A 22146-nucleotide genomic window follows, 5' to 3' on the forward strand; every position below is an offset into this window, starting at 1 on the left:
CATCCACAGTCTTTCCTTCAGCAATTTTCCTGACAAATTCCTTGAAAAAGATTGGTTAGAAATGACCTGCCATATACAAAGCCACGTTGGCTATTCCTAATCAGGTCCTGTCATTCAAATATATATGCAGTCCCTTGGAATACAGTACCTTCTAATAATTTACCCACTGCTGAAGTCAGGCTCACTAGTATATAATATCCTGGCTTATTCTTAGAGCTTTTCTTAAACAATGGTACAATGTTAGCACTTTTCCTGTGGCTAGGGATGTTTCATATACCTCTGCTGGGGTTCCTTCAATTTCTGCACTATCCTCCCACAAGGTCCAAGGGGGCACCTTGTCAGGTCCTAGGGATTTATCCAAAGTAATTTTTCTGAAGAGAGCAAGCATCTCCTGCTCAGTAATCTATATACAGTTCATGACATCACTGCTGTTTTGCCTCAGTTCTGTTAACCCTATGTCTATCTCTCGAGTAAGTGTTGGTTGTCCGTCAATAAGCTGCATTTGTGCAACTCATCTGATGTGTGTTTGGAGGTGACTGTAGAGACCAGTTCTTGAATGGCATAGACATTCACACTGAGAACAAGGGAGTCATATGATTCCATAGGCACAGCTGTTGCTGCTGTTTTCCTCTTCTGTCAGGTGGTCTCCAGGTGATGCTCATCTTCTAAGTTGCTGCGAACAAGTTTAACCAAGGTGTGCCAACCAGTTCTATCTCATGCCCTATGTGCCAGATGCCAGAGAGCAAGCCCACTATAAGCAATGCTGGCTTTTACTGTCTTTATAACTCTTATGAGGTCTACCACGGTGATGCACCATCAATAACTCTCTCTGAGACGTGAAGGCGAGATATCGGCTTTTATTGACTGGAAGAAAGAACAAGCAGTAGTTGACCACCATACTACATCCTGGAGGCTGAGGGCCGGGCTCAGGCCTCAATCGCCTTTATACCGGGATCTGTGGGAGGAGCCACGGCCAGTGGGAGGAGCCACAGGAGCAGTCAGCAGGGGGTGTGTCCAGACAGGTACAGTAGTTCACCACACACGGTTTTTGCTTCCCCATGATATCTGGCCTTAAAGCAGCTGCTTAGGGAGTCTGGAGCCCAGCGTAACAAAGTTGTGTTTTCAGGTTCATTAATGGTAGTCTTTGCCCTATTGAGGACTTCCAGGTTTGTAATACAGTCACGCCAGCGGATGCCCATAATGGATCTCAGGCTACGTACATGGAAGTGCTCCAGCAGCTCGAGCTGTCTGTCATATATAGTGAATGTTTCACAACCATACAGAAGGCCAGTGAAGACATCAACCTTATACAGGTTGATCTTAGTGGACATCTGGATATTGTGCTGGCACAGCGTGTGTGATTGCAGGCAGCCCAGTCACTGACTAGCCTTACAAATCCTGGTGTTGATTTCTTTATCCAAGAAACTATCACTGAAGATAACACATGTTATGTTTTAGAACTTGAAAACATTAAGCTAATTCAAATGAAGCTGCATGAGTCTGAAGATGTAAAAAGAGTTTACTTTTTGTGAGGATTGCAAGTATCACATGGTTGTGTGATGACGTATGCAATTAATGTATTTTTATATAACCTGTAATTAATTAAAAAACAATGTTTAATTAAACTATATATATATACACACATACACACACACAAAAGATTACTCAAATATTATTGAAATAGTAAATACATAACACTCCTCCCTGCTTTGCTATAAACTCCAACTCAGTAGAGAATGCATCTCAACTATATACACAATATATTATATGATGCAACTATGATTTACAGATATCCACAGCATAGTAAATTTTAAGTTGTGCATTCAGGGTAAAAGATTTAATTGGTGTGGAGGCTTTTGAACTTTTGTGGGATAACGCCTTTCCTGACAAGGGGGATCACTCTCTTTGGCAGATGAGACTTGTGGCTGTGAAAACAATTTCAGGTCCTGGGGTGCATTCCGTGGTGATTGTAGAAGTTGACTCTGAGACTTAAGGAAATGGTTCTAATAGCGGTAGCCCACTGTCTTCTCTATCAATTGACTCTGCTCTCCTCAACTGATCGATGTGATGTCTCCAGATGATATTAGAAGCAATCTCCACTGTGTGGGAGATTAATCTAGTTCTGTCCTTAAACTTTCCAAGTACTCATTTTTGATCACCTCTGTCACCTCTGTAGTCACTCACCAGGACTGCTTGTCCAGGAATGAAACATCAAACCTCCTTGTTTGAGGAGGCTTTAATTTGTCTCAGCTGTTTGTCCTGCATCCTCCTTCTAAGTTTAAGTTTGAGAAGATCCAAGCATGAATGCAAGGGATGACCTGGGAACATTTTGGCTAGTGACTTGTTGGTTGTGGAGTGTGTTGCATTATGATATGCAAGGAGGAAATTGGTGAGCTCCTGGTCAGTGTTCGTAGAGTGTTCTGCTGACATTGCTTGCAGTTCTTTCTTAGGGTTCTGGACAAACTTTTCAGGCAAGCCATTTGTAGTTGGGTGGTATAGTGCAGATGTAATATATCTTTTTCCATTCATTTTTACGAATGATTGAAACTGTACTCCCCCCCCCCCCCCCCCACACAAACAGTGGTCCATTGTCACTGACTATGTGTTCTGAATCACCAGTCCTTGTGGAGAGGCTTCTCAATAGATCAAAAGTGTGGGAGGCTATAGTGAAGACTATGGGGAACACTTCCGGCCACCTTGTAGCTGCATCCATTACTACCAAGAAATTTGTGTCCATGAACGGTACGGCAAAATCCACATGAATCCTCTGCCAGGGCAATGCAGACATTCTCTAGGATGGAGAAGCGCTCCTCTTGGCACCTCCTGGACAGGTTGGCATTCTATACAGTGTATGGCAAGCTGCTCAATCTGCTGATCTATTCCAGGCCGCCAGACAAAGTTTCAAGCCAACATTTTCATTTTAACCACCCCTAGATGACCAGCATGCAACTCTTCTAACAGTTTAGTTCTCAGATTGAATGCCACAACAACTCTTAATCCCTACATAAGGCAAACTCGTCAAGGGCAAGTTCATCCCAGCAGTGGTAAAAATAAGGGAAGTGGGATTTCTGTTACACATTCCAGTCATTTTGGGTGACCATGTAGACCAGAAAGAGTGAGGGATATTTTCTGGTTTCCCTATGGATATTTCTGCCATAAAAGAGAGACTTTGAATTTACATTCGGGTAAATACGTCAAGAGGAGTGTCTTTTTCAGTAAATTTTTCTGGTACTTCCTTTTGCAAGGGTAAACAGGACAATTCATCAGCATTTCCATGATTAGTCATCCTCTTGTCCTCCAAGAAAGACAGCCCATCTCTGCATTCATGCTGCTGCTGTTAGTGGAACACCCTTCCGTGAATTGAAGATGGACACTAGTGGTTGATGATTAGTAATGAGGGTAAATTCTTTCCAATACAAGTACTATTTGAAACACTTTACACCCCAAATCAGAGTCAAGGCCTCTCTGTCAAGAGGGTGTCCTCTTTTGTAAATGTTTCCATTATTTCCTTTTCCAAAGGTAAACAAGACAATTCATCGGCATTTCCATGATTATTTGACCTTGTAATTGGGCCCTCCAGTAACAAACACTCTCCCATACAAGTACTCGATGAACCATTTTACACTCCAAACCAAACGCAAGGCCTAGTCAATCTGTGTGTAATTTTTCTCACAGTGGTAAGGGGGACGTGATGGGAAGGCTATGGGGTATTCACTTCCATCATTCAAAACATGACTGCACCTATGCCATACGACAGGCATCACAGGCAAGCTTCACTGGACGATGTGAACCATAATGTGTCTTAGCTGTGTCAGATGTCACCATTTCCTTTATCTTTTTGAAAACCATCTCACACTGCTTTGTCCATTGCTATTACTTCCTGATCTGCTGTAATGAGTTCAAGTGGTAAAACACAGTGGTCAGATGTGACAGGGCCCTGTCATAGTAGTGTGACATGTCCTTTGGCCTTGGAGCATCTACCACTGCTAGAATTTTCTCAGCACACTTGTGCATCAATCATGTAACCACAGTAAGTGATGCTTGGTTTAAAGAATTCACAGTTGTCACATTGTGATCTGAGCTCATAAACTTTTAATCTTTTGTAACACTGTCTTGAGGTTTTGGAAGCTCAGGGCTAACAACCCTGAATGGTCAAAAAAATTGTTACAGAAACAGCAATAAAGAATCCTTCTACATCTGAATGTGATGATATTCCTGAGTTTCCACCCAGGATTTGCATGACTGATAGTTGTGAAAACTGAGAGGAAGCTACTGACGTGATGAAGGAAACCCTGAACACTGCCAGAGATGGAGGACCTTCACTGTTGCCCTAAATGCCAATAGTGTAATGGGCAGTAAGTAGTGAGGTTTTGGAGATGTTCCTTGTCATCCTTATTGGTAACACCGAGTGCCTGGGCAGCCTTGGGCACCTGGTCCATAGCATTCTGCCAGAGTGCAGGTGCGGATGCCACTCCAAAAGTAAGTCTATTATACCGATAAAGCCCTTTGTGAGTGTTTATATTGAGAAACACTTTGTATTCTTCTTCCATCTCCATCTGCAAGTACTCCTCATCTAAGTCCACTTTGCTTAAGTGCTTTGCTCCAGTAAGGTTTGCAAATATATCCTCTATCCTGGGCAAAGGGTATTGGGTTGATGGTAATCTTGAAATCACTACTGTTCCTGACAGACTATTCTTCTTGGCTACCTGGACCATTAAACTATTCATGAGCTTCACTCATCCTGGGAAAGAATTCCTTCAGTGATCAAGCTGCAAAACTTGGCTGTGGCATTTTCATTTAATGCTATTTTACCCTTGATATGTGTCTTACTTTATTGCATTTTTTGAAAGTTTTGACTTTAAATCTGTATTTATTTATTTAATTGTGTCTCTGCCTGCGGATTCCATTGAAACAACAATTTCCACTGCTCTTTAAAACTTAAGTTGTGCTTCAAATAGGAGCTGTTTTTGAATGCTTTCTTTTAAGATTCCACAAACTAAATGATTTCTTAGTGTATCATTGAGCCCATTACCAAACTGACAATGTCCAAACAATCTCTTCAATTCAGCACATATGCTGAAATAGACTTCCCTTCTTTTTGATTCCGCTTATGAAACCGAAAGCATTCTGTGATCAACAATGGCTTTGGTTCTAAACATACCTGCATTACTTTTACAATAGCAGCTAAGCTCATTTCTGATGGTTTGATTAGAGCAGTTAAATGTTGAAGCAAATTATATGCCTTTAAACACAATGCAGTTATCAAAATTGGCACTCGCTTCTCACTGACTATTTAATTTACTTCAAAATACTGTTCCAATAGCTCAGTATACATGTGCCAATTACCTGTTGTGTAATCAAATTCATAATTTTTTCTGATGTAGTGATTTCTGCTCTTTGTTTTATGATTATTACCCGTTACTCACTTTTTATGAACAACGGAATTCTTCAGTTTTCTCACTTTCTTTTTAAAACTCGATCGTGTCTTCCCTTCTGAAGAACGTGTGTACATTTTACTTTACTTCTAACATCTTGCTGCATTTTAACAGATCAGTAGTCAAATGGCATTCCAGAACTTCAGCAAGCAAAGGCTTGTTTTACCCCACCCATTGTAGAAGGAAGGTCATGATGCACCATCAATAACTCTCGGAGACGTGAGGCGAGATATAGGCTTTTATTGGCTGGAAGAAAGAACAAGCAGCAAGTGACCACCACACAACATCCTGGAGACTGAGGCCGGGGCTGTGTCTCCAATCGCCTTTATACCGGGGTCCGTGGGAGGAGCCACAGGAGCAGTCAGCGGGGGGGGGGGGGGGGGGGGGCCGTGTCCAGACAGGTATATGTAGTTCACCACAGGTCGATGCTATCAGCAGTAGGTTTCTGGAGTATCTGGACAAGAGTAGTCTGGCCTACGTAGAAGGTCTGTTGACTAAGTTGCTAAAGTGCTCTCTCCACCTGTCAGTAATGCTCTTTCCATCTGAGCAGGACTGTGCCATCGCTGATAGAAGGGGTGTGTCTCTCATGTAAATACAGATGCAAAAAATACATTTAAGATCTCCCCTATCTCTTTCAGCTCCATGCATAGTTGATCATGTCAATCTTCAAGAGGACTAATATTTCCCTTAGTATCCTATTGCTCTTAATATATCTGAAGGAGCCCTTGGAATTCTCTTTCACCTTGCCTGCCAGAACAATTTCATGCCTTCTTTTAGCCCTTCTGATTTCCCTCAAAAGTGTTTACTTGCATTTCTTATACTCCTCAAGCACCTCATTGTTCCTTGCTGCCTATACCTCCTTCTTTCTTTGTAACCAGGGCCTTAACATCTTTAGAAATCCAAGGTCCTCTAAAACTGTTGACTTTTAGTCAAAGTAAATTTATTATCAAAGTACATAAAGTATATGTCGCTATATGTTAACTTGAAATACATTTTCTTGCATCAATGAAAAACTATACAAACACTAACAACCAATGTGCAAAAGAAGACAAACTGTACAAATAAATACACACAAAAAAAACCTGAAACCATGAGTTGAAGAGTCCTTAAAAGTGAGGCCATAGATTGTATACTCTGTTCAAAGCTGAGGTGAGTGAAATTGTGCAAGCTGGTTCAGGAGCCTGATGGATATAGGGTGCATAACTATTCTTGAACTTGGTGGTGTAGGACCTAAAGCTTCTTCCCAATGGCAGCAACAAGAAGAGAGCAAGGCCTGGATGGCAAGTGTCCTGAGGGTGAATGCTGTTTTCTTGCATAGCACTCAACATAGATGTGCTCAATGGTGGGGAGGGCTGTTCTTGCGATGGACTAGGCTGTACCTAATGCTTTTTGTAAGCTTTGGACATTGGTGTTTCCATACCAGACTATGATGCAATCAGTTAGAATACTCTTCACTGTGCATCTATAGAAGTTTGTCAAAGTTTTAGAAGACATGCTGAATCTGTGCAAATTTCCAAGAAAGTAGAGGTGCTACCATGCTTTATTTGTAATGGCACTTACATGCTGGCCCCAAGACAGATTCTCTGAAATGAATATGGCAAGAAACTTAAAGTTACTGATCCACTCCACCTCTGATCCCTTGATGAATACTGGCTCATGGATCTCCAGTTTCCTTCTCCTGTTTCAATAATCAGATCTTACTTTTGCTGCCATTGAGTAAGAGGTGTTACTGTGGCACCACTCGACCAGATTTTCAGTCTCCTTCCTTTACGCAATTTGTCACCACCTTCAATTCAGCCAACAACAGTGGTATTGTCAACAGACTTAAATATGGCATTGGAGCTTCTCAATTATAAGTATAAAGCAGACAGTCTTGTGGTGTGCTTGCATTTATGGTGATTATGGAGAAGATATTACAGCCAATCTGAATTGACTAGGGTCTCCAAGGGTAGTCATAGCCAAAGGGTGGTAGTGGGGACGAGCTCCCAGTGCTAAAAAAATGCTCTTCATGGCGTGCATCTCAAACAGCCTCTGACAACCAAGTCCAACTCCTGGCCTTCACGTGTGGCACAATTCTTATGCCCGGCGGAACTGTTCTCACTGACAGGAGAAGGGGAAAAGGTGGGCCACTGGCGCCTTAAAACCGGTTGCTCTGGGCAGATGGGGCTCATTAACCATGGATGATAGCTTACCTAGGAGAGGGAAAACTCCGATTTCAAACCTCTGCTGCCTTGCGGCTATACCCACTCACAGGAATGTTTTGTGGCTGCTGATTACATTGATAATAGCAATAAGTTGCAATTGAAATCCTTACAGTGCAGACATATCAATAAAGATCTTTAAGCACTCAGGTGAAAACTGCCCTGAAATACACAGACCATTAACAAAAGTACATACTAAAAGTAGTTTATTGATTTAATTGGCTTTTGACATGTTTGACTATTGGAAATACACATTTAAGAGATGCTATACTTGAAATACAACATGTTATGAAAAGCAGATATGTTATAATGGAGAGAATGGAAAAGACAGAATCAATTACATGTGTCTCTGAGACCGTCTCAGGAAAATGTGAGATTATAATGGCAAGACATTAAAGAAGGTTAGGGAGATGGATAAATGTTTTGAGAGTGCCATAATTTCAAAGTTGATTTCAATGTTTTAAGAGGTATATGCTGCCAATTCTGATGAAGAGTCTAGGATCTGAAACACCAACTCTGTTTCCCTTTCTTGTTCTACTTAGCTTTTTCATCTTTTTCTATCTTTATACAATAAAAGATGTACAAACCTGCATAATATTTGTCTTGTGAGGGAGACGGTGGCTGCTAAAAAAATTCCAAGCCAAGTAAAACAAAGAATCGAGAAAGATGGTTGTTCTCCTAAGCAAGCATTTAAAATGAATAAGATGGGACTTTTTTGGAAGAGCATGCCCTCATACTTCATCTTAACAGGATGAAAAAACTGTGTAAAGATTTAGGACAGCCAACGATTACCTTACCCTTCTCCTTTGAAGCAGTGCTGAAGGAGTCTGTAAGCATATGCCAGTAAGAGAGAGAGAAGGTGCAAAAGTCAATAATGCCCCTAGGTATTTGGTTAACAATAAGGTTATGGCTGATAATATCTATGCCCACTATCACCATTTAGTTGTTGCAAGCAATGTACTAGGGTGCTATTGCTACACTTAAAGGCTTATTATCAACGTGTCATTTCAGTTTGAGCAGCAATGAGAAACCTACCGTTGAGGAAAATTCAAAGAAGAACAACTTCAAGATATGAACAGATTACATTAGTATCAGACAATGTAACATATGCAACAACTGATGGCATATCAAATAAATCATGGCCAGAGCATGTGGGCACACATTATGTCTAGGAACTTCACTCATCTCCAAGATGATGTTGACAAATTGGTATATGAGACTGGGTTTGGTGAAGTAAACTGAAAAGAGGTAGTAGAACTACATAACCATCAACACATAAATGAGGATCTGAGTGAGCAACAGGTGTCCCAAGAGGAACAAGCAACCACTGACCATCACCACCAAAACTATTCCTGAGTGAAAAGCAGGACACAGCGGATCAAGCAGCATTTTTGGGAAAATAAACAAAGTCGACATTTCAAGTCACGAACGCTTCACTTAATATCTATGTTTCGGATTTCCAACATCTTCAATACTTTTTTTTTTACCAATTATCCTGCTCATCAGTCATATTAAGAATTCTTATCTTTAACATTACAGGCACAATCAAGCTCAGGTTCATCACAACAATATCATTCAAATACAGGAACAAATCTGCCTCTCATCTTCCCTGCTATCACCTTGACATACAAAACCATCATGAATTAGGAACAGCAGTGGACTGTCCAACCCCTTGAACCTGCTCTTCCATTCAATAAGATCATGTGGGATCTGACTGTTACCTTAAATCACATTTTTAACTTCCTTCCTTAATTTACCTCAAAGACATTTTGAAGAAGAAAGTTTGAAGACTCAGAGCCCTCTGAAAGAAGGCTTTTATCTGGAAAAAGTGATCTCCCAATCCTAGATTCTTCAGGGTACTCAACAAGAAAAAACATATGAGACCCATTGGAATCAAATGCAAGTTACAGTATGCTAGCTTTATTATACTAATTCAAAAAGTAACTGTTAATGAAATAGTTTATTATTACAGGTGGTGTGTTGATGCATAGTTAAGTGTTTAGCCTCTTTAACTATTTTTTTGAGCTCTAAACTGACACCAGATTTTTCTTTTTTAAAAAATGGAAAATACTTCTGCAATTTAAAAATTTTCACTTAACAAAGCATCCTTCTCAAAAGTATCTTCATCATAAATCAAGTATTATTTTTAACTAAAAACATTTTGGTTTTCAAAATCTGAAATGAAGAGCAGATCTATCTTATAAAATGTGAAACGAGCAAATCTGCAGAAGCTGAAAATCGAAGTAATACACACAAAATGCTGGGGTACTCAGCAGGCTAGGCAGCATCTATGGAAACGTGATTGCTTACTTTTTTCCATAGATGCTGCCTGGCCTGCTGAGAAAAGCTATCATTGAAAGTAATGGTAGAAGAATCACATAAATCATACTTTATTTCTGTTGCACTCTTATGAAAATCTATTAATGGTGGTAATACCTTGTCCAATTCAAAAAAAAAAGCTGAAGGTTTATACAAAAAGTTGGCTAGCACAAAGCAAGTGCCTTGGTACAGGACTTTTCTGCATTGTTTGTCTATCTATTTAATCGCATCCCCCTGTATTCTCCCCAGAATTTAAAACTTTTAATAAAAACATAGTATGCATAAGATATTTAGTAGGTCATGCAGCGTTTTTATATGTAGAACGTACATTTGTGAAGATAGAAACAAACTACACTTTTCAGATCAATGACACTTCATTAAAACAGCATTTTCGGTTTTAATTTCAGATTTCAAACATCTGTAGTAACTAGAAATTCTCTTACAATGTATTTCAATCCTAATTTTAAGTTACAAAATGTGGGATATGACATTAATCAACATGTGTTCATATACATTACTTTAATCAGAACCTTTGCTCTCACATTTAAATTTGCATAAAGTAAGAAAATCATTTAATGAATTTGAGATTTACCTTAACATTCAAGCTCTACATCTCTTTACTATGTAAACAATATAGCAAAACAATCTAATGCATATTTGATTATCATGAATATTCAACGAGTAATCAACATTTGATCTTACTAAAGTTGCGGGCGACTTTTTAAAAGTGATTTTACAAGATATGGTGCAGAGCATACGTAGTTGACTATTTGCAAATTGCACTCCATTGACACAACATATCTTAACAACATTGTAAAATTGCAGCTATAATTTACATGCATCCTGTATTTTTGTTAACTTACAACTTATCCCGATCGCAATTCGCACTTCCAACACGAAATGCAGAGATTGATTTAAATTGGTAGCTATAGAAACAGGGCAAGCAGACGCGAAACAAGTTCCTGTACATGCGCATGATTCGTACTGACATCTGGGAATTGTAGTCTGTGTTTGACTCTGAATTATAATGTGTTGGAGTTCATTTTCTGCAAGGCAATGTCTTTGTTTTTAACATCCTGGTTTCGTTTTTAACCTTACATTAGTAAGAATATTTAATTTTAAAGTACCTTCTGCTTAGTGGGTCTAGCGAAATATTATTTTTGTTATATATCACTGAAGAGGAAATTGCGTTTCGTACCTGACATAAGTTTGTATTTTTAGCGACCCATAAGTATTTCAGTTCTTCCCCTTCTGACTTGGTGGGCGAGTTCCAGTCTGACCATAAGCTAACAGACTTCATTGTGAGTAATTTTCTTTTATTTGATTATCTTAATAAAGTAACCTGCCAATAATGGCAATTTTCTGCGCCTCGGGAAGTAAAAGCTACCAGAGGGATTTAACGGCTTTGAGGTGAAGCGCATCCCACGGTAGAGGGCCGGCGGCGGCGGCGGCGGCGGCTGTTTTGAGCCGAACCGTAAGCGGTTCCTGTGCACCCGGGTTCCATCTGGGAGGCAGACGGTCAGCCGTCGCCGCCCTCGGTCGCGAACGAAGCGGAATGGAGAGGGCCGCGCGCCGCCGCCCGCCGCTCGAGCGCGCTCCAGAAGCGGCGGCGGTTGGCGGCGCGTGAGCTGCCGAGCCCGTGGCCTCACCCGGGCGGCGGGGCGCATCCCGCATCGGGTACACACCCACTTTTTCTGGCGATCGTCAGACCATAAAATATAGCAGCAGAATTAGACCACTCGGTCTATCGAGTCCATCATGGCTGATTTATTACCCCTCTCAACTACATTATCTTGCCTTCTCCCCTGACGCCTTTGCTTTAAATTTGCTCAATGACTTGGCCTCCACAGCGTCCGTGCAAACGAATTCCACATATTCACCACCCTCTGGCTAAACATATTCCTTCTTTTCTCTGTTTTAAATGGGCACCCCTCTATTTTTGAGTTTGCTCTCTCTGGTCCTAGACTTACCCACGTAGGAAACATTCTCTCCACATCTATTTCGTCGAGGTCTTTCAACAATCCATAGGTTTCATTGAGATCCCACCCCAACATTCTTCTAAACTCCAGCAAGTACAAGCCAGAGCTATCAAATGCTATCAAACGTTAACCCTTTATTCCCAAAATCATTCTTGTGAACCTCCTCTGGACTCTCTCCAATGCCAGAGCACCTCTTCTAAGGTAAGGCACCAGAACTGCTCACAATACACCATGCATTCTGACCAATGCCTTATAAAGCCTCAGCATCACATCCTTACTCATATATTCTAGTCTTTTTGAAATTAATGCTAACATTGTATTCCTTACCACTAACTCAGCCTGCAAGTTAACCTTTAGGGAATCCTGCACAAAGACTCTCATAGTCTACACCTGTATTTCTTCTATCAAACTGCATGACCATACACTTCCCACATTATATTCCATCTGCCACTTCTTTACCCATTCTCTCAATCTGTCCAAGTCCTTCTGTAGACTCCCTGGTTCCTCAACATTACCTTCCCTTCAACCAAACTTCATATCGTCAGCAAACTTGCCCACAAAGCCATCAATTCTTTTATCCAAATCATTGACATATAAGATGAAAAGAAGTGGTCCCAATACCAATCTACAGAATACCACTTGTCACTGGCAGCCAACTGGAATAGGCCCCTTTTATTCAGACTCTTTGTCTCCTGCCAGTCTGCCAATCTCCTATCCATGCTAGTTTCTTTCCTGAAATACCATGGTAAACAACCTCATATGTTGCACCTTGTCAAAGTACCTGAAAATCCAAGTAAACAACATCCACTGACTCTCCTTTGTCTATCCTGCCTGTTATTTCTTAAAAGAATTACAACAGATTTGTCAGGCAATATTTCCCCTTAAAGAAACAATTCTGACTTTGGCTTAATTTATCATGTGCCCCCAGTGCCCCGAAACTTCATCCTTAATAATGGACTCCAGCATCTTCCCAATTACTGAAGTCAGGATAACTGGCCTATAATTGCCTTTCTTTTGCCTCTCTCCCTTCTTAAAGAGTGAGTGACATGCAGTCTTCCGGAATCATTCTAGAATCTAGTGATTGTTGAGAAATTATTAATGCCTCCACAATCTCTTCAGCTACCTCTTACAGCACCTGGATGTAATCCATCTGGTCCAGCTGACTTAACCTACCTTCAAATCTTTCAGCTTCTGAAACATCTTTTCCATAGTATAGCGCTGCACTCACTTCTGCTCCCTGACACTCTCGAACTTCTGGCATACTGCTAGTCTCTCCACAGTGAAGACTAACGCAAAATACTTAATGAGTTCTTCCGCCATTTCTTTGTCCTCCATTACTACCATTCCAACATCATTTTTCAGTGGTCCAATATCCACTCTTGCCTCTCTTTTAGTCTTCGAATATCTAAAAACCTTTGAATACAGAGTACAAGAAGATATAAGTCAAAAAAAAGATAAAATAATACCAAATACATTATATTTGAATTACACTTGCAATCTCATTACCCTATATTCATGTAAATTAAATTAAATTGTAATATTGAAATGTACTAATTTTATTATACAAAAAAAATCTAAGCCTGCGACCAAGATCGAAGCTGTTTGGTAAAGTTCTTCTTCACTTTGGCTGTTCGTCGATTTCGATGTTGGCTGAGGCCTGGGCAAGGCTGTATGGAAGACTGGCAGTTGCCCATGCTGCAAGTCTCCCCCCTTCACGCCACCGATGTTGTCCAAGGGAAGGGCACTAGGCTGATACAGCTTGGCACTGGTGTTGTCACAGAGCAATGTATGGTTAAGTGCCTTGCTCAAGGACACAACACGCTGCTAGTTTGAGCTGAGGTTCGAACTAGCGACTTTCAGATCATTAGACCAACGCCTTAGCCACTTGGTCACACGCCAACACATCCTGTTGGTGCATGGCACATGGTAAAGAAAGAAAAAAGAAAAAAAATCCTTATATAGTGAAATATGTTATTAGCCAACATCTGTACTTTAACAGCAAATCCAAGGTTTTGAAAATAGTTCAAAAATGGTCCCCACAAATTTACTTTTCAAAGTAAATTTTAAGCCTAACCCTTCGACTGCCTTATTCAGTATTGTTGGAGGAAAAGATATTATTTTGGAGACATCTGATTTGCACATTTTGGCTTTTATTTCTCTTACAGCTAGGAGGGCGCTCTTGCTTAAATGGAAGAATGTCAATCCGCCTACTCATGCTCAATGGTTACGTGATGTTATGTCATGCTTAAATTTAGAGAAGATCTGTTGTTCAATTTCTGAATCTAGCCAAGACTTTCAGACATAGAACATTATGGTCAAAGTCATACAACAAGGAAACAGCCCCTTCAGCACTACTCATCCTGCTGACCAAAATTCCCATCCAAGTTCATCCCATTTTCCTGCATTTGGCCCATATCCCTCTGAAGCAGGGGTTCCCAACCTTTTAATGCATGAACTGCTACCATTAACTGAGGGGTCTGTGGACCCCAGGTTGGGAACCCCAGCTCTAAACCTTTCTTATCCATATACCTGACTGAGTACCTTTTAAATGCTGTTAATGTCACTGTCTCAGCCACTTCTGGCAGTTTGTACTATATACTGATTGCCCTGTGGGTGGAAAAAAAAATGCCCCTCGTTCTTATTAAATCTCTTCTCTCTCACCCTAAATCTATACCCTCTAATTATTGATTCTTGGACCCTAGAGAAAAGACTATGTGCATTCACACTATCAGTGCTTCTCATGATTTTTCACTCCTCTACGAGATCACCTCTTATTCTCCTAAACTCCAATAAATAAAGTCCCAACCTGCTCAACCTCTCTCCATAACTCAGCCCCCTGTGTCCTGGTAACATCGTCATAAATCTCCACATTCTTTCCAGCTTAATGAACTCTTAAATATCTTGAACAGCTGAAGAGTAACATCCAATTTCTTTCTATACTCATTGCCTTTTCTGATGAGCTTATTTTAGCTTGTAAGAAAAACTGCAGCCAAGCAAGTGGAATGACAGTGATTCTGTGAAAGCAGTAAAAAATACCATGGTGTGGTGACCCACTTTCTGCGCAACGGGATTTGGACCAAAGATGACCGACTCTTCATCTGTTCACGCAGTTTTGCTAAAACTGCCGACTTTCTGGACGATGTGACCACGTGTGTGGTTTAGCCGAGCAGAAGCCCAGTTCCAGATTCGGCAGATATCTTCTGATTCCACGCGTTACTATCACATGGTGAGCACCCTTGACCAGGAGACGGCCGCCAAGGTTGCGGGTTTCATACAGTCGCCCCCGGAAGAAGGCAAATATGAATCATTCAAAGCGCTGCTCATTGAGACCTTTGGCCTCTCACGGCATGAGCGGGGTGCCCGCCTGCTTCACCTGGACGGTTTGGGAGACAGGCTGCCGTCAGCATTGATGAACGAGATGCTGGCCCTGGCTGACGGACACAAGCCCTGCCTCATGTTCAAGCAAGCGTTCTGGAGCAACTGCCTGAGGACATACATCTGCTGCAGGCTGACGCAGATTTCAGCGACCCCCGGAAGGTGGCGGCCTGGGCGGACGTGCTGTGGAAAGCCGAGAGGGAGAGCGTGGCATCCGTTGGTCAGAGTACCAGGCCATGCGCCCAACAGCGGACCAGACCAGGCCCAGCAGGGGGGGCGCACACAACACAGAGGCAGGAGTGAGGAGGACAGTGAACAGTGGTGTTTCTACCACCAGCAGTGGGGCACAAAAGCCCGCCGTTGTCGCCCGCCCTGCAAAGGCTAGGGCCAGGGCCAGCTGCCGCTAATGACTATGGTGGCTGGCCACCAGGACAGCCTCTTGTATGTCTGGGACAAACAGTCGGGACGCCGCTTCTTGTTCGACACCGGAGCGGAAATCAGCGTCTTGCCCCTGACGGGGTATGACACCCGCAACAGGAAGCCAGGACCCACCCTGAGGGCCGCAAAAGGCAGCACGATACGGACCTACAGCACCCACAAGGTGCAGCTGCAGTTCGGCGCCAGCCGGTTCACATGGGACTTCACACTGGCTGCCGTGGCCCAACCACTCCTGGGGGTGGACCTCTTGCGAGCTCACAGCCTGCTGGTCGACTTGCAAGGGAAAAGACTGGTACATGCCGAGACTTTCCAGACGTTCTTCCTGGGTGAAGCCAAGTTGCCGGCCCCACACCTGGACTCCATCACGCTGTCGGACAACAAATTCACCAGAATCCTGGTGGACTTTCCATCGATTCTGGCACCGCAGTTCACAGCAGTCATGCCCAGACACGGGGTACAGCACCACATCCCGACCCAGGGACCACCCCTCCATGCCCACGCATGAAGGCTCCCCCTGGAAAAGCTCCGCCTGGCGAAGGAGGAATTCAAGAGGATGGAGGAATTGGGGATCATACGGAGGTCTGACAGCCCATGGGCCTCCCAAAGCAGCCGGGGATTGGAGACCATGCGGCGACTACCGCAGGCTGAACGAGGCTACAACTCCAGACCGCTACCCCGTGCCGCACATACAGGACTTTGCAGCAAACCTGCACGGGGCAAGAATCTTTTCCAAAGTAGACCTCGTCCGGGGATACCATCAAATCCCGGTGCACCCTGAAGACATCCCCAAAACAGCACTCATCACCCCGTTCAGCCTGAAGAATGCCGCACAGATGTTCCAGCGGCTAATGGATGCGGTGGGATGCGACCTGGACTTTGCGTTCATCTATTTGGACGACATCCTTATAGCCAGCGGTAGTCGTCAGAAGCATCTGTCCCACCTTCGCCAGCTCTACTCCCGCCTGAGTGATTTCGGCCTCACGATCAACCGGGCCAAATGTCAGTTTGGTCTCGATACCATCGACTTCCTGGGCCACAGGATTACCAAAGACGGGGCAACACCTCTGCCCGCCAAGGTAGACGCGATCTGCCACTTTGCCCGGCCCAACACGGTCAAAGGCCTGCAGGAGTTCGTTGGTATGGTGAACTTCTACCACCGTTTCCTCCCCTCAGCAGCCCGTATCATGCGCCCTTTGTACACCCTGATGTCTGGTAAAGGCAAGGACATTACTTGGGACGAGGAGGCCGCGGCCGCTTTCGTTAAAGCCAAGGAAGCCTTGACAGATGCCACGATGCTTGTGCACCCCAGAACGGACGTTCCGACCACCCTCATGGTGGACGCATCCCACACAGCAGTCGGTGGGGTGCTGGAGCAACTCATCGAGGGGCGCTGGCAACCCCTGGCGTTCTTCAGCAAGCACCTACGACCACCCGAACTCAAGTACAGTGCTTTCGACTGGGAGCTGTTGCCACTGTATCTGGCAATCCGGCATTTCAGGTACTTCTTAGAAGGCAGGCCATTCACTACGTTCACGGACCACAAACCGTTGACCCTTGCATTCACGAAAGTGTCCGATCCCTGGTCAGCTCGCCAGCAGCGACATCTGTCCTACATCCAGCGTGTCTCGGGAAAAGGACGCACTCTCCAGACCAGCTATCCAGGCCCTGTCCCTGGGGGTGGACTGTGCAGCACTGGCAGAGGCGCAGCAGGCAGACGACGAAATGCCCAGCTACAGGACTGCAGTCTCGGATTTGCAGCTGCAAGACTTTCTCGTAGGCCCAGGTGAGAGGACCCTCCTGTGTGACATGGCTACCGGCCAACCTCGCCCCATCGTCCCTGCAGCCTTGTGGCGGCGAGTTTTCTACTCCCTACACGGTTTGGTGCACCCATCTATCGGGACAACTATCTGGCTGGTCTCCAGCAAGTTCGCGTGGCATGGACTTTGCAAGTAGGTCTGTGAATGGGTCAGAATGTGTGCGCAGTGCCAAACAGCCAAGGTGCAGCGGCACACTAAAGCCCCGCCGCAGCAGTTCGAACCCACCCACCGGAGGTTCGACCACATTCATGTGGATATCGTGGGCCCCCTACCAGTGTCCCGAGGAGCGCGGTACCTCCTAACTATGGTGGACCAGTTCACGAGGTGGCCAGAGGCGGTCCCACTCACCGACACGTCTGCCGATTCCTGCGCCCGAGCACTGTTTGCAACCTGGGTAGCACGCTTCGGGGTACCGGCCCACATTACCTCCAACAGAGGCGCCCAGTTCACCTCCAGCCTGTGGTCGGCTGTGGCCAGCCTGTTGGGAATGCAGCTACACCATACAACTGCCTACCACCCACAGTCGAACGGACTAGTGGAACGCTTCCACCGTCACTTGAAGTCGGCTCTCATGACCCGCCTGAGAGGACCTAACTGGGTGAACGAGGCTTCCCTGGGTCCTGCTTGGAATTCGCACAGCGCCCAAAGAGGATCTGCTCGCCTCGTCGGCCAAGTTGGTGTACGGCACGCCCTTGGCCATCCCAGGAGAGTTCATACCAGCCCCAAAGGGGCAAGAGGAAGAACCCGCAGCAGTCCTGGACAGGCTACGTGAAAGGCTCGGCAACCTGGCCCCCGTACCAACTTCACAGCACGGACGGACCCCGACCCATGTTCCCAAAGACCTGCAGAACTGTAAGTTTGTGTTTGTACGAAGGGGCGGACACCGGGCACCGCTACAGCGGCCGTACGAGGGGCCATTCAAGGTAATCAACAACAACGGGTCCACGTACGTTCTGGACATTGGGGGGAGAGAGGAGGTTTTCACGGTGGACCGACTGAAACCAGCCCATGTGGACTTGGCGCAGCCAGTTGAGGTTCAGGCACCGCGGCGCAGAGACAGACCTCCCAAACAGAGGCTGATCCAGACTGTGGACATTGGGGGGTGTATCACTGGTTCTGGGGGGGGGGGGTGGTGGTTATGTGGTGACCCACTTTCTGTGCAGGCGAACCGGCTCACAAATAGCCAGCACGCGGGGAGAGACTTTGATAATGCACCTCTGATGTCATTTCCGCCCGGAGAGGGCTGGCGCTAGGGATTAAATGCCAGCGCCACGAAGTTTGAATAAACTAGTCTCAAAACGACTTACCGACTGCATGTCGTTGTCTCTCGCTCTTTATGTAGTACATCGCTGTAATGGATGAAGATGGGTGTAAGTGTGTTAATTGCAAATGATTTGTCTGGAGACGATTAAATAGAAAGAGTTGAATAGTGAGAGATGAGAGAAGAAAACAATAGTACTGAACCAAAGCTATAAAGGGATGTATTTCTAAGACCTATGTACAATGAGAAACTTTCTATTTTCTTCACTCTTTTAGGCATTACTGCATATCTGATCTCAGAGGATGGCGATGTGATAACACTGTCAGGAATCGGCTTTTTATCATCATGCCAACAGTACAGCCAATTATTAGCTGTGTGCAGAAGCTGGTTCTGTATGAAACTCGAGCGGTGCGTTTCAAACACAATTTTCTTGTGATTCAGTAATTACTGTGTTAATATTTTTGCTATTTTTCTGAAAATTAGCTTAGTTTAAAAATACAAAGATGAAATAGAACTAAAGTTTCTTAACTAGTGAAGACCATTTTTTACTAAACTGAAAATGATTTTGCAGAAGTGATCTGGAAATGGCCATTTAAAGGTAAATCAATCACATCTCAGGTGAGCATAACAACATTCCAATATTTTGGAACCAACATGGCCCAACAAAAGGGGGATTACCAAATCCAGAGCCCCTTGGGTAACAAAGAACTTACTGAGTCAGGAAGGGCAAACAAGGGAGCATGTGAGACATCAAGGTTGATACAGCAAAAAGCCTAGAAAGTGAAACACCAAAATTTAAAGAAACGAAGCTAGGAATGCAAATACTGGTCAGTAAAATCAAAGATCCAAAGTGGTTGGTTAAGGATAGAATAGGATCTATTTAGTACCAAAAATGTAACCAATGCATGGAGGGAGAGGATGTGGGCAAGGTTCTTAAGGAATATTCTTTCCTCTAAAGAATATTCCTTGTGTTGTGGTTGATAAGGATGAATGTGAAATATAAAATAGGATAGTACAGGAGGAAGGATACGTAGTCATACAGCACAGAAACTGGCCTTTTGGCCCATCAGTACGTGTATATGAAAATTGAATAACTGATCATGTCCTAATATAAATAACCCAAGAACATTAAAAGAAGCAAGGGAGAAAATTGCATACAGTCTGACTACTATTTTTTTTTACAATCCTCTTACTGCAGGAGTGGTGGCAGAGAATTGGAGAATAATTATTATGGAAATATGGCACTCTGCAGAACTAATTGGAAACTGCACAGTCCTGAAAGAGGGTTGCCCAAACTTCCATATTCAGGCTACTGTATGGAACTAGCATTTCCTAACTTTCAGACATCAAGTTCAAGGCCATTATTGATAGCTTCTCAGAAGCATCTGAGAGAATAGGTCTCACACTTTATTTCATCATAATAGAGCTTTGAACAGCAACCAATTCAGACATCAGAAGTTTGAGAGCAGGGGATTTCACTCAGGTCCACTGTCCGAGTAGAAGAAGGGAGCTGCAGGTAACAGCAGTGTAACAGAGCATTGACCAGCGATCAATCCGTGTTTGAGGTAGGTTAACAAGAGCAAATTAAAGGAAGGCAGGGGCAAGCGCAGTGGCCATTGTTGCAGCATCTGTCATCAGAGTGGTGATCTTGAGGCTCTACCTCTTCAAGGCTTCAGGGAAGAGAGAATTCAATCAGAAAGAAAAGAAAAGCTCTAGGTTAAGATTGTTTCCTTCCCTTCTTTATGTCTGTACAGCTAGGACAGTAGAGATGCCAGGTAGAGTAATGAAATGCTCCTTTTGTGGGATGTGGGAAGGCAGAGAGACTCTGACAACTACAACAGGAAGGGAGAAGGGGTTAAACAGTCAGTCCAGAGTACCCCTGTGGGCATCCCTCGACAACAGGTATATCACTTTGGATACTGTTGGGGGGTGGGGGGGAGTGTGGCTGACCTATCAGAGGAAAGTCAAGAGTAGTTGGATCTCTGGCATTAAATCTAGCTCTGTGACTCTGAAGGGAAGGGGGAGAAGGGGCACGCTGTGGTGATAGGGGATTCATTAGTTAGGGGAATGGATAGGAGGTTCTGTGGACGAGAATGAGATTCTCAGGTGATATGTTGCTTCCAGGTGCCAGGGCTTGGAACATTTGGGATCGAGTTCTCAGCATTGTTAAGTGGGAGTGTGAACAGCCAGAGGTTGTGGTCCATGTAGGTACCAATGACATGGGTAGGATGGGTGATGAGGTTCTGCATGGGGAGTTTAAAGAGTTAGGTGTTAAGTTAAAGGGCAGGACCTCCAGGGTTGTGAATTACAGTCCTAGGGAATTAGAGGAACAAATTTGTAACAAGATCACAGACTTGTAAAAAAACATAAGGTTGTTATAGTAAGTGATTTTAACTTTCCACATATTGACTGAGAATCACATGCTGTAAAAGGACTAGATGGGATAGAGTTTGTCAAATGTGATCAGGAAAGTTTCCTTCATCAGTACTTAGAAGTCCTAACAAGAGAGTGTGCGATATTGTATCTGCTATTAGTGAATGAGACAGGGCAGGTGACAATAGTTTGCGTAGGGGAACACTGCATCAGTGACCATAATGCGATTAGTTTCAAACTAAATATGCAAAGAGATAGGTCTGGTGTGTGGGTTGAGATTCTAAATTGGAGAAAGGCCAATTTTGACAGTATCAAGAAATGATCTGACAAGTGTGGGATTGGGACAGGCTGTTTTCTAGCAAACATACTTGGAAAGTGGGAGGCCTTCGAAAATGAAACTTTGAGAGTACAAAGCTTGTATGAGCCTGTCAGGATAAAAGGTAAAGATACCAATTGTGAGGAACCTTGGTTTTCAAAAGATATTGAGGCCCTGGTTAAGAAAAAAAAGGAGGTGCATAGCAGCCTGCTGTAGGCAAGTAGGATCAAATGAAGAGCCTATGGAGGACAAGAAATGCAAGGGAACACATAAAGAAATCAGGAAGGCTAAAAGGAGACGTAGTTGCTGTAGCAATCAAAGTGAAGGAGAATCCTAACGGATTCTGGAGGTATCTTAAGAGCAGAAGGATTGCCAGAGACCAAATTGATCTTCTGGAGGAGCAATCTATGTGTGGAGCCAAAACAGATGGGGGAAATCTTGTATGCATTCTTTGCATCTGTGTTTACTCAGGAGACATACTGAATCTGTACAAGTGAGGCAAAGTGGCATCAACTTTATGGGCCCTGTACAGAATACAGAGGAGGAGGTCTTTGTTACCCTGAAGCAAATCAGGGTGGATAAATCCCCAGGGCCTGACAAGGTTTCCCTCAGTCTCGTACAGGAGGCAAGTA

At 43.8% G+C, this 22146-nt stretch overlaps 2 protein-coding genes across 5 annotated transcripts in view; one reads left to right on the forward strand and one right to left on the reverse strand.

Annotated features, from left to right (window-relative positions):
- ak9 (adenylate kinase 9) overlaps positions 1-14489 on the reverse strand; it is a 162248-nt gene extending 147759 nt beyond the window's left edge. For 2 of the 3 annotated variants that reach the window (XR_012100217.1, XM_073055891.1), the window contains exon 1: positions 11154-14489. Coding sequence is in view for 1 of the 3 variants with exons in the window: in XM_073055891.1 (XP_072911992.1) it covers positions 11154-11255 (102 nt within the window). In the remaining 2 variants the exon portion in view is untranslated. Of the gene's footprint in view, positions 1-10818; positions 10976-11153 lie in introns of those variants that run through there. The other variant, XM_073055892.1, reaches the window with a different exon arrangement.
- Positions 10961-22146, forward strand: part of fig4a (FIG4 phosphoinositide 5-phosphatase a) — a 109991-nt gene continuing 98805 nt past the window's right edge. The window contains exons 1-3 of one of the 2 annotated variants that reach the window (XM_073055894.1): positions 10961-11057; positions 11177-11256; positions 19101-19233. In XM_073055894.1, coding sequence (XP_072911995.1) covers positions 19171-19233 — 63 coding nt within the window. In that variant the 5' untranslated portion in view covers positions 10961-11057; positions 11177-11256; positions 19101-19170. Of the gene's footprint in view, positions 11257-19100; positions 19234-22146 lie in introns of both variants that reach the window. The other variant, XM_073055893.1, reaches the window with a different exon arrangement.

Source organism: Hemitrygon akajei, chromosome 9, assembly GCF_048418815.1.
Source record: "Hemitrygon akajei chromosome 9, sHemAka1.3, whole genome shotgun sequence".
In the NCBI taxonomy this organism is placed as follows: Eukaryota; Metazoa; Chordata; class Chondrichthyes; order Myliobatiformes; family Dasyatidae; genus Hemitrygon; species Hemitrygon akajei.